Source organism: Balaenoptera ricei, chromosome 15 (assembly GCF_028023285.1).
Source record: "Balaenoptera ricei isolate mBalRic1 chromosome 15, mBalRic1.hap2, whole genome shotgun sequence".
NCBI classification, from domain to species: domain Eukaryota; kingdom Metazoa; phylum Chordata; class Mammalia; order Artiodactyla; family Balaenopteridae; genus Balaenoptera; species Balaenoptera ricei.
This window is the reverse complement of record NC_082653.1, coordinates 71850390-71864060: the sequence shown is the minus strand read 5'-3', so window position 1 is coordinate 71864060 and position 13671 is coordinate 71850390. Positions and strand designations below refer to the sequence as shown.

Sequence of the window (13671 nt, the reverse complement as noted above, 5' to 3'; positions counted from 1 at the left end):
GGTACTGAGATGAAGTAACTAACACCTCAGGTGAGCATCAAGAGGAAGAGAGGGAGAGGAGAGTCTAAATTCTTGGCCCTGGTTTTCACAGTTCCACTCTGCAGGCTTAAAATGAAATCTCCATCCCAGTGGAGGCAGGAGGCAGAACTTCTGCCGCGCAGGCTCATTACGAGAAAGGCTTTGCGGTGTGGGTAGGGGCGCCGGACTGAAAGCGATCTGAGCCTTGTTCACCTACTCTTGGGCTGCCCATCGGGGGCTCTTAACTACACCCCGTGCCTCAGCCTTCACATCTGATACATGACAGTGATCAGACTACATCCAAAGTCACTCGCTGGCCGAACCCAGCCCATATACATTTGTCTGGTCTCCAAACTGTTGAAAAATATATATATATATTTTTTCCAGCCAACATTTAAAGCTTGGGAGATGTCACATTTAAAAATCCTGAAAAAAATAAAAAAAAATAAAAATCCTGAGTTCTGGATTCTTTTGAAAAACTGAAAAATCTGTCAACACAGGACCTGCGTTCCTGTCTAGCAGCCATTGTCGGGAGCTGAGGGCAATGCCCACCAGATGGCATGGTGCCCTCCCATCCCTCCCTGTTCCCCAGTTGTCTCCCAACCACAGAGGTCAAGTCCAAGTTGCCATTTATCAGCAGGTCTGAGAGGTTTTTCCCTAGAGTAAAGATGCAAGTGAAGGTTCATGTGTCCACGTCTACAGCAAGAGTGAATCATCATCATTATCAAAAGTACTTAAAACATGTACTTCTCAAGTGCCAACCCCTGATCTAAGGGCTTGGCAGCTACTAATGTATTTAATTCTCACAACAACCCTAGGAGGTGAATACATTTATTATCTCTATTGTATAGATGACAGAGAGATGGAGGAAGACACGCGCTTCAAGATATTAGTAGAGGGACTTCCCTGGTGGCAGAGTGGTTAAGAATCTGCCTGCCAATGCAGGGGACAGGGGTTCGATCCCTGGTCCGGGAAGACCCCACATGCCACGGAGCAACTAAGCCCGTGCACCACCACTACTGAGCTTGCATGCTACAACTACTGAAGCCCATGCGCCCTAGAGCCGGTGCTCTGCAACAAGAGAAGCCACCACAATGAGAAGCCCGCGCAACGCAATGAAGAGTAGCCCCCGCTCGCTGCAACTAGAGAAAGCCCGCACCCAACAACGAAGATCCAACACAGCCAAAAATAAATAAATTAATTAATTAAAAAAAATTAGCAGACAACAGATTTCTTTAGGAAATTCCCAGATATGCAAAGTGTATTTAGGTGTTGAAAAAACCCGACGCAAATCAGCATAAGGAAATAAACCCTGGCCACTGCCGCCATTATATTACCTGCCTGGTCCCTGCAGACTTCTAAACTTATGACATCTCTACAGGATCCTCAGTGTTCTGAGATATATCAGCATTCCCCAAATGGGATCCTGGACTAGATCTGTCAAGTGTCTTCCAGCTCTAACCTTCTGTGATTTTATGTTGGTTCATACAATGTATCTAATTAGTTTGGGACCCTTTGTAGTGGAAACACACACGCACAATGCATTGCAAGTTCACTTAGAGTTTAGAAAAGTGTTGTAGTCCCTGCAGGGGACCTGTGGTTGGTGACTAGACATCTGTGATATTCCAACTTCCTGCCAGGTGCTGCATTCACCTGTAACTTTCCTATCCCCTAAGGACATAAGTCAGCGGCTGTGTCTGGAGAATCCATCAGCTAAGGGTGGTCAAGGTATAATAGCATCGGACTCCAAAATGAGTCGGGAGGTAGGACTGACAGTGACTTTACTGGGATAGGGAATGGGGGAGCATAAGAATGCCAACTGAGGACTTCCCTGGTGGTGCAGTGGTTAAGAATCCGCCTGCCAATGCAGGGGACACGGGTTCGAGCCCTGGTCCGGGACGGTCCCACATGCCGTGGAGCAACTAAGCCCGTGCGCCACAACTACTGAGCCTGTGCTCTGGAGCCTGCGAGCCACAACTACTGAGCCTGTGCACTGCAACTACTGAGCCCATGCGCCACAACTACTGAAGCCCATGTGCCTAGAGCCCATGCTCCGCAACAAGAGAAGGCATCACAATGAGAAGCCCGCGCACCACAACAAAGAGTAGCCCCCGCTTGCCGCAACTAGAGAAAGCCCGTGCACTGCAATGAAGACACAACGCAGCCACAAATAAAAATAAATAAAATAAATTTAAAAAAAAAAAAAAAAAGAATGCCAACTGAAAAGTTGAGGAAGAACAAAATAAAACTAGAGGCTCTGGGGTATAGTAAAGGTAGCTAGGCTAGAGTATATTATTAGGACTGCATTGAATTGCTGCAAAGGACAGAGTCTGGAGGAACCATACTTGTCCACCAGAGAAAGAGAAACCAGCTGAGGTCTCTGGAACTTGGCCTGGAGGCTTGTCTACAAGGGCTTTTTCTCTGCTTAATGGAGACCAGCCAACAATTCACTAAGGAACAAATGGATTCATCTCTTTCCTGGTTACAATGTCAACCCAGCAAACACTCATGGGCATCTCCCTGTGCCAGTCCTTGGGCCAAGTGTTGGGCATGCAAAGGAACAAGAATGGGTCTCTACCCACAGAGAAGGAGAAAGGCATGGAGTCCAGTACCTGTGCTACAGCACCATGCCTGAGAGGCCACAGGATTCCACCACGTGGGAGGAATTAAGACTGCAGGTGACGTTACTCACTGTAATCTACAGTGTGAAAGTGACATGAAAGAAGGGCACAGTGGGCAGGGAGCACAGCAAAGGCAAGGCAGGGAGGTGGGAAAGGATACGGGGTGCTCAAGAGACGGCCAGCTTTCTGAGGTGGCTTGGCTAGGGGCTGAAATCACAGATGCCTGTAGGGTCAGGCCAACATTCTCAATGCAAGAAGTAAACACTTGATGACTGGCACCACCAGCCAGAAGACTGAGTCAAACTGTTATCACATGCCCAAGGTCAAGGGGGTGGCCACTGGGGCTGTGTAGGAAGGCAGGTCTACACGGCCCCAGGGCTAAAGCTCCCTTTTATCAAGAGACTGAAATGTCCAGGTTTTTATGGGAAATTATTATTTTTAAATGTGGGAAAACACATCTATGGACCCAGTTCAGCCCAGTATAAAACCTCTGGGCATGAGAATGGGTGGGTGAGTGTCTAAAGATGAAGAGGGAGACCAACCGAGGGATAGGGGAAAGGAGGGGGGCACTGCTTCCCCAGGGAAATTCTCCGATTAAAGGTGCTATGTCCACAGGGCAACTGTTAAGGTTACAAGGGTCAGGCTGTTCAAAACCCCATGGGGTGGACTTCCCTGGTGGTCCAGTGGTTAAGACTTTGCCTCCCAATGCAGGGGGTGAGGTTCCATCCCTGTTTGGGGAGCTAAGATCCCACATGCCTAGCGGCCAAAAAACCAAAACATGAAAGAGAAGCAATATTGTAACAAATTCAATAAAGACTTTAAAAATAGTCCACATGAAAAAAATCTTAAAAAAACAAAACAAAACCCATGGGGCACCAGTAGTCAGTCCAGTGGTATTAATGGACGCTTTCTTATTCCTACATAAAGTGCTCTGTGAACAGCTCCAAGCTCCTCCTTCCAACCAACCATGTTGCTCCTCGTAAGCCCCTCCTACGTGGACACAGAGAAGCAGCCACAGGGTCAGATCCAGGAGGGAGCCAAGAAAGTAGTCGAGGACAGTGTCTTTTAAACCAGCCTAACGGGCAAGCCTCACCCGCAGACTCACTCCCCAGGTGTGAGAACCTAGCCACACACTGGCAGGGACAGGGCTGGGCTGGGTCTTTGATGACACACTAGAGTGTAGACTTTATTCAGCTGAGTCCTGGTTCTGCCACCAACTAGCTGTGTGGTGTAAAAGGAGCACAATTATAGCATCGTATTGAGCTGTCTGAAGGACCAAACTGGGTCCTCTACAGCAGAAGTTGGCAAACTTCTCCTGTGAAGGGCCAGACAGTAAATATTTTTGGCTTTGGGGGCCATCTGTTCCCTGTCACAATGAGTCAGCTCTGCCACTGAAACATGAAAACAGCCATAGACTGTTGGTGTGCATTTGTATGCAAATAGGTGTGGCTGTGTTCCAATAAAACTTTATTTACAAAAGCCAGCAGTGGACCAGAGTGCTTTGGGTGTGGGGAAGACCTTTACAAATGTTATCTTCCGGGGACCCCCATGTTGGACTATAGTTATCTGTTTATGTCTGGCTTTCTCACTCGACTATGAAGTTCTTCAGTGAAGAGAATATATCCTCCCCCACTTTTTTTTTTCCAGATTAAAACTAAAAGAGGGGCTTCCCTGGTGGCACAGTGGTTGAGAATCCGCCTGCCAATGCAGGGGACACGGGTTCGAGCCCTGGTCTGGGAAGATCCCACATGCCATGGAGCGACTAGGCCTGTGAGCCACAGTTGCTGAGCCTGCGCGTCTGGAGCCTGTGCTCCGCAACAAGAGAGGCCACGATAGTGAGAGGCCCACGCACCGCGATGAAGAGTGGCCCCCACTTGCCGCAACTAGAGAAAGCCCTCGCACAGAAACGAAGACCCAACACAGCCATAAATAAATAAATAAATAAATAAACTACACTTCTAAAAAAACAACTAAAAGAACAAGTAAAGCACAGTATGGCACACAATGAAGTATGTAGAGGTTTTCAAAATTGTCCCAGTTAATACTAGAGCAGGACTGTAACTTCAAATGTCTACAGAGGGGACTTCCCTGGTGGTCCAGTGGCTAAGACTCCACGCTCCCAACACAGAGGGCCTGGGTTCGATTCCTGGTCAGGGCACTAGATCCTACAGGCCACAACTAAGAGTTCGCATGCCACAACTGAAGATCCCCTCATGCAACAACGAAGATCCCGCATGCCGCAACTAAACCCGGCACAGCCAGATAGATAGATAGATAAATAAATAAATATTAGAGAAAAAAAAAAAGCCTACACGGTCCCAGGCAGGTACCAGAGGCAATGAGGGAAGCCAGGCAGGTACCAGAGGCAATGAGGGAAGCCAGCCAGGTAGAGGCTGTGATGGATTGGAAAGGGCACCTCCTTTCTAGGGGGCAGTCTCCACTTAGCTCCAGCTGAGGGAACTCTTGCCATGCAGAATTTCAATTCAGTGCTAACTTTATTGCTTTTTATTGAGATTGATAAATCAACTTTACTGATATTTTAAAGAAAACACCATAATCAGAGATTTATGAGAAATCTCCCAATTTTTCAATGTTGACAACTAATTCAAAAAATTGAAAAACATTATGGGTCAAATAAATATGCCTGTGGGCTGACTCAGCCCAAGACTCTCAGTGTGCAACCTCTGATACAAAGACTTCATTTTTAAATTTGCTACATTTCTATTTTTTAGGGTTAAAAAATTTTAACTTACATGCTTTTGAAAAATCAACTTTAAAGAAAATTTGGAGAAGACTACAGTAAACTCCCATCTACTCTTCACCTGGATTCAATCAAATTCATCTTGATATCTCTGGATCCCAGCACACAGAAGGAGCTGAATGTGGTAACTGAAGGAATGCCCCCAAGAAAAATAAGCAAAACAGAGTGTGCCAAGTTCCTGCGAGCTAAAACGACAGGATGGAATGAATGCTGAGGAACAGCAAGGGAAAAGAAATCAATCAGATAAAAGGATGGAAGCAAAGGAGGAAGAACCAACACAGAGACTACATGGACCACATGTTTATTTTGCCTGCTGAATGCTTTCTATGTTTTATTTTATTGTTATTTTTTTTGCTTGGTTTATTTTAAGTAGGAAGAGAAACAGACATATCACCAGGAGCCCAGGTAAACACCACACAAGAACAGAAAAGATCAGACACGGTGACTGGACTTTCAGCAAAACCTAAGTAATTCAACCGTCACCCATTTTGCAGTTTGGGATTATTTAGACAAGCTAGGCTAAATTTCATCTTGGCATTATTAATTCTTTGAGAAAGTCTGCTAGGCAAATGAACAGTATAAACAGGAGAGACGTCGAATACTTGCTCTGTGGGGAACCAAAGCAAATGCCTAGCTTTAAAATCCTTTCTAATTATCTCCATGTGCTGAACTTTTGTCTAATTATTATGTTCCTGGAAAGCTGAGTAGAATTTTTTTTTTCTCGGCCATCTCATATTTTAAAAGCAATGGGGGAAATTCAACTTTGACATAAAGGTGAACATTTACCTAGGCAGGAGACTCACACATTGCCAATTTACTTTCATGTAAATAAACATAGGCAGGAGACTCACACATTGCCAATTTACTTTCATGTAAATAAACCATGTCAAACACTGGGTTTTCTTTTAAACAAAGAGCGAGCTAATTACAAAGATTATTATTTGTTAGAGAGCTTCACCATATTCCCTCCTTCCTCTTCTGTCAGCAATGCGGAAGAAGTCTGCACATTGGCAGGAAATGACAGCATCAGCTACCACACAGGTGTGCTTTTTATACGCCAGACTTGGTGTTAAGTGCGTTCATGCATAGTCTCATTGAATTCACAATAATAGATTCACCAACGGACGGGCACACAAAACGAGGTAAGCTTCATCATCATCTCCACTTTATTGACAGGAAAACGGAGGCTCAGAGAGGTCAGAGTACACCGCTGGGATTCAAATCCAGGGCTATTTGGTCTGCAAAACCTATGAGTATTACACCACGCTGCATCGCAGAGCCAGATAGAACCTGCCGCAAGTCAAACCCAATGGGCCAGAAAAAATGCTGTGAAAAGCTATGCTGACTAGGACAGGAAGAATAAACCAAACTACAATCCAGTTTGGGGATACTTAGCAGACATTTAAGCTTTTGTGGGTTTAGGAAGTAAACATCTTTCTAACAAGGCTGGACTTGGCTTATCTATCTAGTAGGCTAGAATCAAAATTCATCACGGTATGCCTCACTTTACCCAGTAGATATATGCCTGGAAAATTGTGCAGAGATCAAAGTTTTAAAAATTGCAAAGGAAAAAGGGATCCTTTGAATGCTAAATCTAATCTTAGGGCAAACACTTTCTTAGAACAAATTTTTCCTTTTTGTAACCAATCTGAAAATGGACAAGTTCCTCCACTGGGCCATAATAATGCTCAGGAGCACTGAGATGATAACAGAACTGACTGAACAGACTTCTTGAAAATGGTCTACAGCAATGTTTCTCAAAGTGTGTTCCACAGATCCTGGGAGGAAGAGGGGTTCCCAAGGACAAGTATTATCTTCATCATAATTCTAAGACTTTTTCACTGTGTTGGTATTTGCACTGATGATGCAAAAGCAACAGTAGGTAAAACTGCTGATAGCTTGAGTGGCTACAAGGCAGCGGCACCAAACTGTATCAGTAGTCATTATACTCTTTAGTGCCATGTGCTGACGATAAAACAAACAAAAAAACATTTTCACTTAAGAATGTCCTGATGAAAGAGTAAAAATTAATTTTATTAAACCTGAACCCATGAGAACACATCTTTTAAATATTCTGTGTGAAAAAATGCAAAGTACACATAAAGCACTTCTGCTATAAACCAAAGTACAACAGTTGATCCTAGAAAACACTTGTGTGTTTAAGTTGCCAGCTGAAGTAGCCACATATTGTATCCAATGTCATGTTTACTTGAATGAACAACTAGTAGACAAACTATAGTTATTCAGACTTGAGTATCTGGCAGACATTTTCTTAAATACGAAAGTGAGCATGTCACTTCAAGGAAACAAGTGATGGTATTTGTTGCCAATGATAAAATTCAAGCTTTCAAGTGACAACAAGTAGGAAACTTGTTTCCAGTACTTTGAGTTTAATAGCTTCCCAACACTTAAACTCTTTTTTTAAAAAAAGGGATACTAAAGAATGTGATTTTTTGATATTGTGTAATGACATGCCATTTAATATTGTATTTCCAATGTCAACATTTAGAAGATCTGCATAACTCAGTGAACTTTCCAAATGACCAATGCCTAATGTTACGGAATCATACATGGGTAAACTATGCAATCAAAGGGCAAGATAGACCAATGGGCTTTAACAGAGTACAAACAAAAGTTCACCAGTATGGTTTCAGATGCCACATTGTGACTAACCTTTGAGAAATTACCACTTGCTAAGTTTCGGAATACTATCAAAAAAGAATGTTTACAGCTATCTGAAAAGACAATTAAAATACTCCCTGTTCAAAAACAAATGTCTGTGTGAGGCCCCATTTTCTTCAAATATATCAGCCAAAATAACAACACAACAGTTTGGTTGCTGAAGCAGAAACGAGTCTAGCTATTTCCTATTAAACCAGATATTAAAGAGATTTAATCATTGTAAAGCAATTATACTCCAATAAAGATGTTAAAAAATAAAAAATTAAAAAATTTTTAAAAATTTTTTAAAAAAAGAAGAGATTTAAGAAACTCTAAAACAATATCATGCTTCCTACTAACCTTTCTGGTGGGAAATATAGCCACTTTTCAATAAAAAGTATTATTTATGTTCAGAAGTAATGCATTTATTATTGCTTTTAAATGAGTTGATAAATGACAAATGTCTTAAGATTTTCTTGGCTTTGATTTCTGATATGGTAAATATCATAGATATAATACACACAAAGCTCTCTTGAGGTAAGAGCATAAAGGCATCCTGAGACCAGAAAGATGTGAGTACTGTTGTTCTATAGCAACATTACATTGACCTTTCCACTGGGCAAACTGGTGAATGACATTTTATACTACCTCTGAAGTACAAAGGGCAAAGATGTCTTTTACGCACATAACAGATTGTTCAATTAAAATTCTTTTCCACACTGTGTTAAGCAGATATCACAAAGGAACAACATTTCCCAGAAGTTAGGGGCAGTGGTATAATGAGAAAAATTATGTGGATTCTGGCCGATTCTTCCCATTTATAAAATGAGATATCAGGGTAGCCTATTTTTAGAATCATAGAATTCTATGATTCTTGTTGGGGATCCCTAAATGATGGCCCACAGGCTGCATCTGGCCTTCAGACTGATTGGCCATTGTGGCATTTTGAGAAGCACCCCAGGAAACTAATTGGTTGGAGCTGAGTGAGAAGCTTCCCTTTCAGAAAAGAAATTGACTTTTAATCAGAAAAGAAATTGACTTTTAATCACAGCCCAATCCAGCCCACCAGACTTGCCCCTGCAAATATCTGCATTTGCAACTTCTGGAATGAAGGGCTTCTAAAATCCCTTTCAAATCTCAGACTCCCTAATTCAGCTCCAGAGACAGTGTCCGGGTTCCTTACTTACTCTGCCACTTGATGACTTTGATTTGGGGCAAGATACTTCACTTCTCTGAGCCTCAGTGTTCTCATTTGTAAAATGGGATAACACTGACCTCAAAAGACTGTTATGAAGCTTACCGAGTTGCTTGACAACATTTAGAGTTCCTGGCACTGAACAGTATCATTAACATCAAAGCACAGAAAGAGAGTCTCCCCCTCATCCCCCTTACCAAGTCCCATTTCCCAGTAGCTGATGACTGCATTCCCCACGATGATGCTTACTTCCAAACCAACTCCTGTATTCCACAGTTCCACGCCCCAGGACACACAAGAACGCCCCCACCCCCGACCTCTATTTGTCTTTCTCACCCTAAACCCTGATAAATGGAATATTGCCTGCCATATCAGTAAACAAAGGATGTCACAGTCATCAGCAATTGCAGCCCTTGAACAGGAGCCAGTGAGCCCTGAGGGGAACTCAGGAAGAAAAAGAATACCTGCCATTTAGCAGCCATCAGACTGCAGCCACTCCCTACATACTGAACCCAAATAGCTGAGGTGCATATCAAAGGAATGATTTCAGTGAGCCCAGACTCTAGTATCTTCCCATACATAGAAAAGCGCTAAATTCCTTAACTTGGGATATCTGGTTTTCTTTAATTAACAATAATCTTTTGACGTTCAGACTACCTGCCCTTTGTTGCAAAACTCCTATATATCCGGGCTCCCCCCACTTGCCTCCTCTGAGCAGTTCTCTCAGGATTACTTGAGATGCTGCCTAGCGGGGTTGAAGTTCTAAAAACTCCCACCAAATGAAACATAACTCTCAACTTTTAGGTTGTGAATAATTTTTCAGTTGACAACCTTTTCTCTGATGCCCTGGCCAGTACGGGGTTCCAACACAACCACAGGCAACATAGTGACCAAATCACTGACCACTCCCCCCAGCCTCCTCTTCCCATCCCGGACCACTAAGGCTCCCTTTCCCTCAGACGGAGACCACCTTGGGTCAGGCAGTGGTGGTCCAGGGGTCTGTGGCCTAGGGCTCTGCCCGGGGCGGGGGGGCCCTCAGGAGGGATGGGAGAGTAACTGCCCGACCTCCCGGGGGGGCCCATAGACACTCACCGTCCATCCCTAGAGGCGGCGGTTCCGGGTGCTCGAACCGGAAGCGGCCTCTACACTGTTTGCAGTTCCCCTGGTTACTGCGGGGTTCCGGACCAATGGCAATGGAGTTCCACGGAATGAACCCTCCCCCAAAGGGAGTGACAGCACGACCATGCTCTGGAACTCCTCCTCCGGTCCCCGGATCCGCCCCGCCTCCCTGGCTGCCGGTCGTTGTGCGCAGGCGCTCTGGAGCAGGGCCCTTGGCGGCGTGGTGCGCAGGCGCCCCGGGTGCTGCCAACTGAAGTAGCAATGGACGCGCTGGAGTCCTTGTTGGACGAGGTGGCCCTGGAGGGGCTTGATGGCTTGTGTCTTCCCGCGCTTTGGAGCCGTCTGGAGACGCGAGTGCCGCCCTTCCCGCTGCCTCTGGAGCCCTACACGCAGGAGTTTCTGTGGCGGGCCCTTGCTACGCACCCGGGCATCAGCTTCTACGAGGAGCCTCGGGCGAGACCGGATCTCCAGCTCCAAGACCGGTCAGCGGCCTGGCTCTGCGGGCGGGCGGGGGCAGAGACCCGGGTCTGATGGAGCTGCGAGGGGGCCAGGTTCTTACGGGAGGGGAGAAAAAGGAGTGGAGCGGAAGAAAGACCCGGAGTCTGATGGAGGCGCAGAGAAAGGCTGATTTGGGGTCCCTCAGGCCTGGCAGGACCCAGGCGTCTGATGGAGTTGGGGGGGGGGTCATCTGGTGATGTTCCATTATGTTCGTGTGTGTTTGGGGTGGTGGTGAGCAGGACTGGGAGGATATTCTTTGGGTTTCAAAGAGTATTTCCTCTGAAGTGGAGCTTAGGATTGGAGCAGGAAGGCTGTTCAGATCAAGACTGGAGACAGTTGAGTTCCACAGAACAGAGCATTCATTCAGTGCTGGATTAGAGAGCCTAAGGCAGCTAGAGATCTTCACGACGGCAAGCTTAGCAACAACAAGAACAATAATAATAGCTAACATTTATTTAGTGCTCGTTATGGCCTCGTACTATTCTAAGATCTTGTTCCTGGAGACTGAACCCACTTCATTCTCTCACAGTGACACTATGAGGGAAGGTGCTCTTATCTTCCCCATTTTTTTTTTTTTTTTTTTTGGCTGTGCCACGGGGCTTGCGGGATCTCAGTTCCCCATTCAGCACCGAGTCCTCACCACTGGACTGCCAGGGAATTCCCAGTTATCTTCCCCATTTTGCAGAGAAGAAAACTGAGTGATAGAGAGAGATTAAGTAACCCGTCCAAAGTTATGGATATTGTAAGTAACTGAGTATTGACTCAACCCAGGCCGTCTGTCTCCCAAGTCTGTGCTCTTAAGCCATATTGTGAGGGTCGGGAGAGGTTCCCAGAGGTAATACTGTCTAAAACAAGACTTAAAGGTTGGATTTAGGTAGCCAGTTGGCAGAGTATTCCAAAGGAAGAGAAGTACGTTAAGTTTGGTTGAAGTGTAGAACTGGAGATAGTGAACGAGGAATGATAGTTGACATTTACATGTATGCTTATTGTAAGCAGGAACTGTTCTAAGATCCTTACGTATAGCAAGTTATTTAATTTTTGCAACAACTTTAGGAGCTGGATATTCTATCCCCATTTTCTTGAAGAGAAAATTGAGATGCAGAGAGGGTCATCAACCCAGAATCTGAACCCAGACTGGGAGAAAGTGGTGCCAAGGAGGGGAAGGAGGGACTTTATTGGAGGTGGGGAGTGGCAGTCATAACTTGAGTTTTGATCTCATCAAATCTGAGGCGTAGACAGCTGAAGGCAGGATTAATGTTTGGGGGAAAAACAGGACCGAGGATTTGATGGTGAGAATTGTTAACATGCAAGTGATAATTGAAACCATAAAAATGGATGGAAGTACGAGAGGGATAACTAAAGACATGTGGAAAGGTAACATCTTAAAGTAGGGAAGCCTTGAGTCCTTAAGTCCAAACTTGATGGTTTGGAGACCAGGCACTGGATTGGGGGGAAAACAAAAAGGCCATGACTTGGGCCAGGAAGGTGGTTCTGGTTTCAGCATTCAGCGTCCAGGGTGGATTCAGAGGCTCCTAGAAAAGTCTCTTGTCTGGGATAGAGAGGCAGGGACGCTGCTTGTTAAGATGACCTGTGTTTGCAAGGCAGGTGCGACGAGGTAATCGCACTCCCTCTCTCCGACCTCTGCCAGAGGTTGTCGGAAGAACACGCCAAACGTGTCATTTCTGAGGCTGAGCTGTGGTTTGATATCTGTGATCTCCCCCTTAGGTATGAAGAAATTGATTTGGAAACTGGCATTTTGGAGTCCAGGAGGGACCCGGTCCCTTTGGAGGATGTCTACCCCATTCATATGATCTTGGAGAATAAAGACGGCATCCAGGGCTCATGCCAGTACTTTAAGGAGAGGAAAAACATTACCAGTGACATCAGGACCAAGATGTTACAGCCCCGCTGTACGATGGTGGAAGCCTTTGGCAGGTAACTGATTTGCATCATGGGAAACTTGTGGGCATCATCCTGCTTTAAGTTGGGGGTGTGGTCAGAACGCCACAACGGGCGTGCCACCCTCGTGCCCATCAGGGTGCGTCGGCCCTGCCCCAAGCCAGTCCTCGGCCTTTACCACTCCCCTCCTCTTGGGGCTAGTTTTGCTGGGGGCGGGGGTGGGGCGCTGCCTTTCTCTTCCCTTTGTGTCCACAGGCCTGGCCCTTTGGGCAGGACAGGCAGGTGTCATTTGGATGGGTGCCTTTCGCTCTCTTGTCCAGGCTGCGTCCTCTGCTGCCCAGCCGTACTTTTGTGAGTCTTCAGTCAGGGTCCCAATTTCCCAGACTGCCTCAAGCCCCTCGCCCCATCCCCACCTCCCTTCCTACTTGACGGAACAGGGAGAAGCTTCCAGTGTGAACTCTCCTAGTTGCCACCTTCTTCCTCAGCTTGCAGACTTGCCCATATTTCTCTCCCCCTCCCTCACCTCAGGGGAGACGGGAAACCGGGCCCTGCCTCGGGCAGTCATCTGGATGCTTCTGTTCCTCCGTTTCTCCCCTCTACCTCGTGCTCTTTCCTACCTCTGTCAGCTAGCTCCTCTTTCTCCTTTATTTTCAGCTTTTGCCTGTTGACCAGTACTTTCTCGTCAGCCCATTACCATGGCTCGTTCATCTTAAAACAAGACCCCTTGGCCTTGGATCCCCTGTAGCTGTGATTCTGTTGCTGCAGCCGTGCTTCTTGGAAGAAACAGCTATACTCACTCTTTCTCCCTCTTGACCTCCCCTCCCCTCCTCTGGCTCTGGAGCTTTGCAGCTTCTGCTTCCTGACCCTCCCCCACCCAGCTTCCTGCCAGCTCAGGAAGA

At 45.9% G+C, this 13671-nt stretch overlaps 2 protein-coding genes across 7 annotated transcripts in view; one reads left to right on the top strand and one right to left on the bottom strand.

Moving 5' to 3' along the window:
* KATNIP (katanin interacting protein) overlaps positions 1 to 10397 on the bottom strand; it is a 192162-nt gene extending 181765 nt beyond the window's left edge. For all 6 annotated transcript variants that reach the window (XM_059896806.1, XM_059896810.1, XM_059896807.1 and 3 more), the window contains exon 1: positions 10349 to 10397. In XM_059896806.1, coding sequence (XP_059752789.1) covers positions 10349 to 10355 — 7 coding nt within the window. In that variant the 5' untranslated portion in view covers positions 10356 to 10397. The remainder of the gene's footprint in view (positions 1 to 10348) is intronic.
* Positions 10398 to 10611: 214 nt separating this feature from the next.
* GTF3C1 (general transcription factor IIIC subunit 1) overlaps positions 10612 to 13671 on the top strand; it is a 72736-nt gene continuing 69676 nt past the window's right edge. Inside the window, exons 1-2 of the mRNA XM_059898778.1 lie at positions 10612 to 10857; positions 12599 to 12808. Of these exons, the coding sequence (XP_059754761.1) occupies positions 10637 to 10857; positions 12599 to 12808 (431 nt within the window). The 5' untranslated portion in view covers positions 10612 to 10636. The remainder of the gene's footprint in view (positions 10858 to 12598; positions 12809 to 13671) is intronic.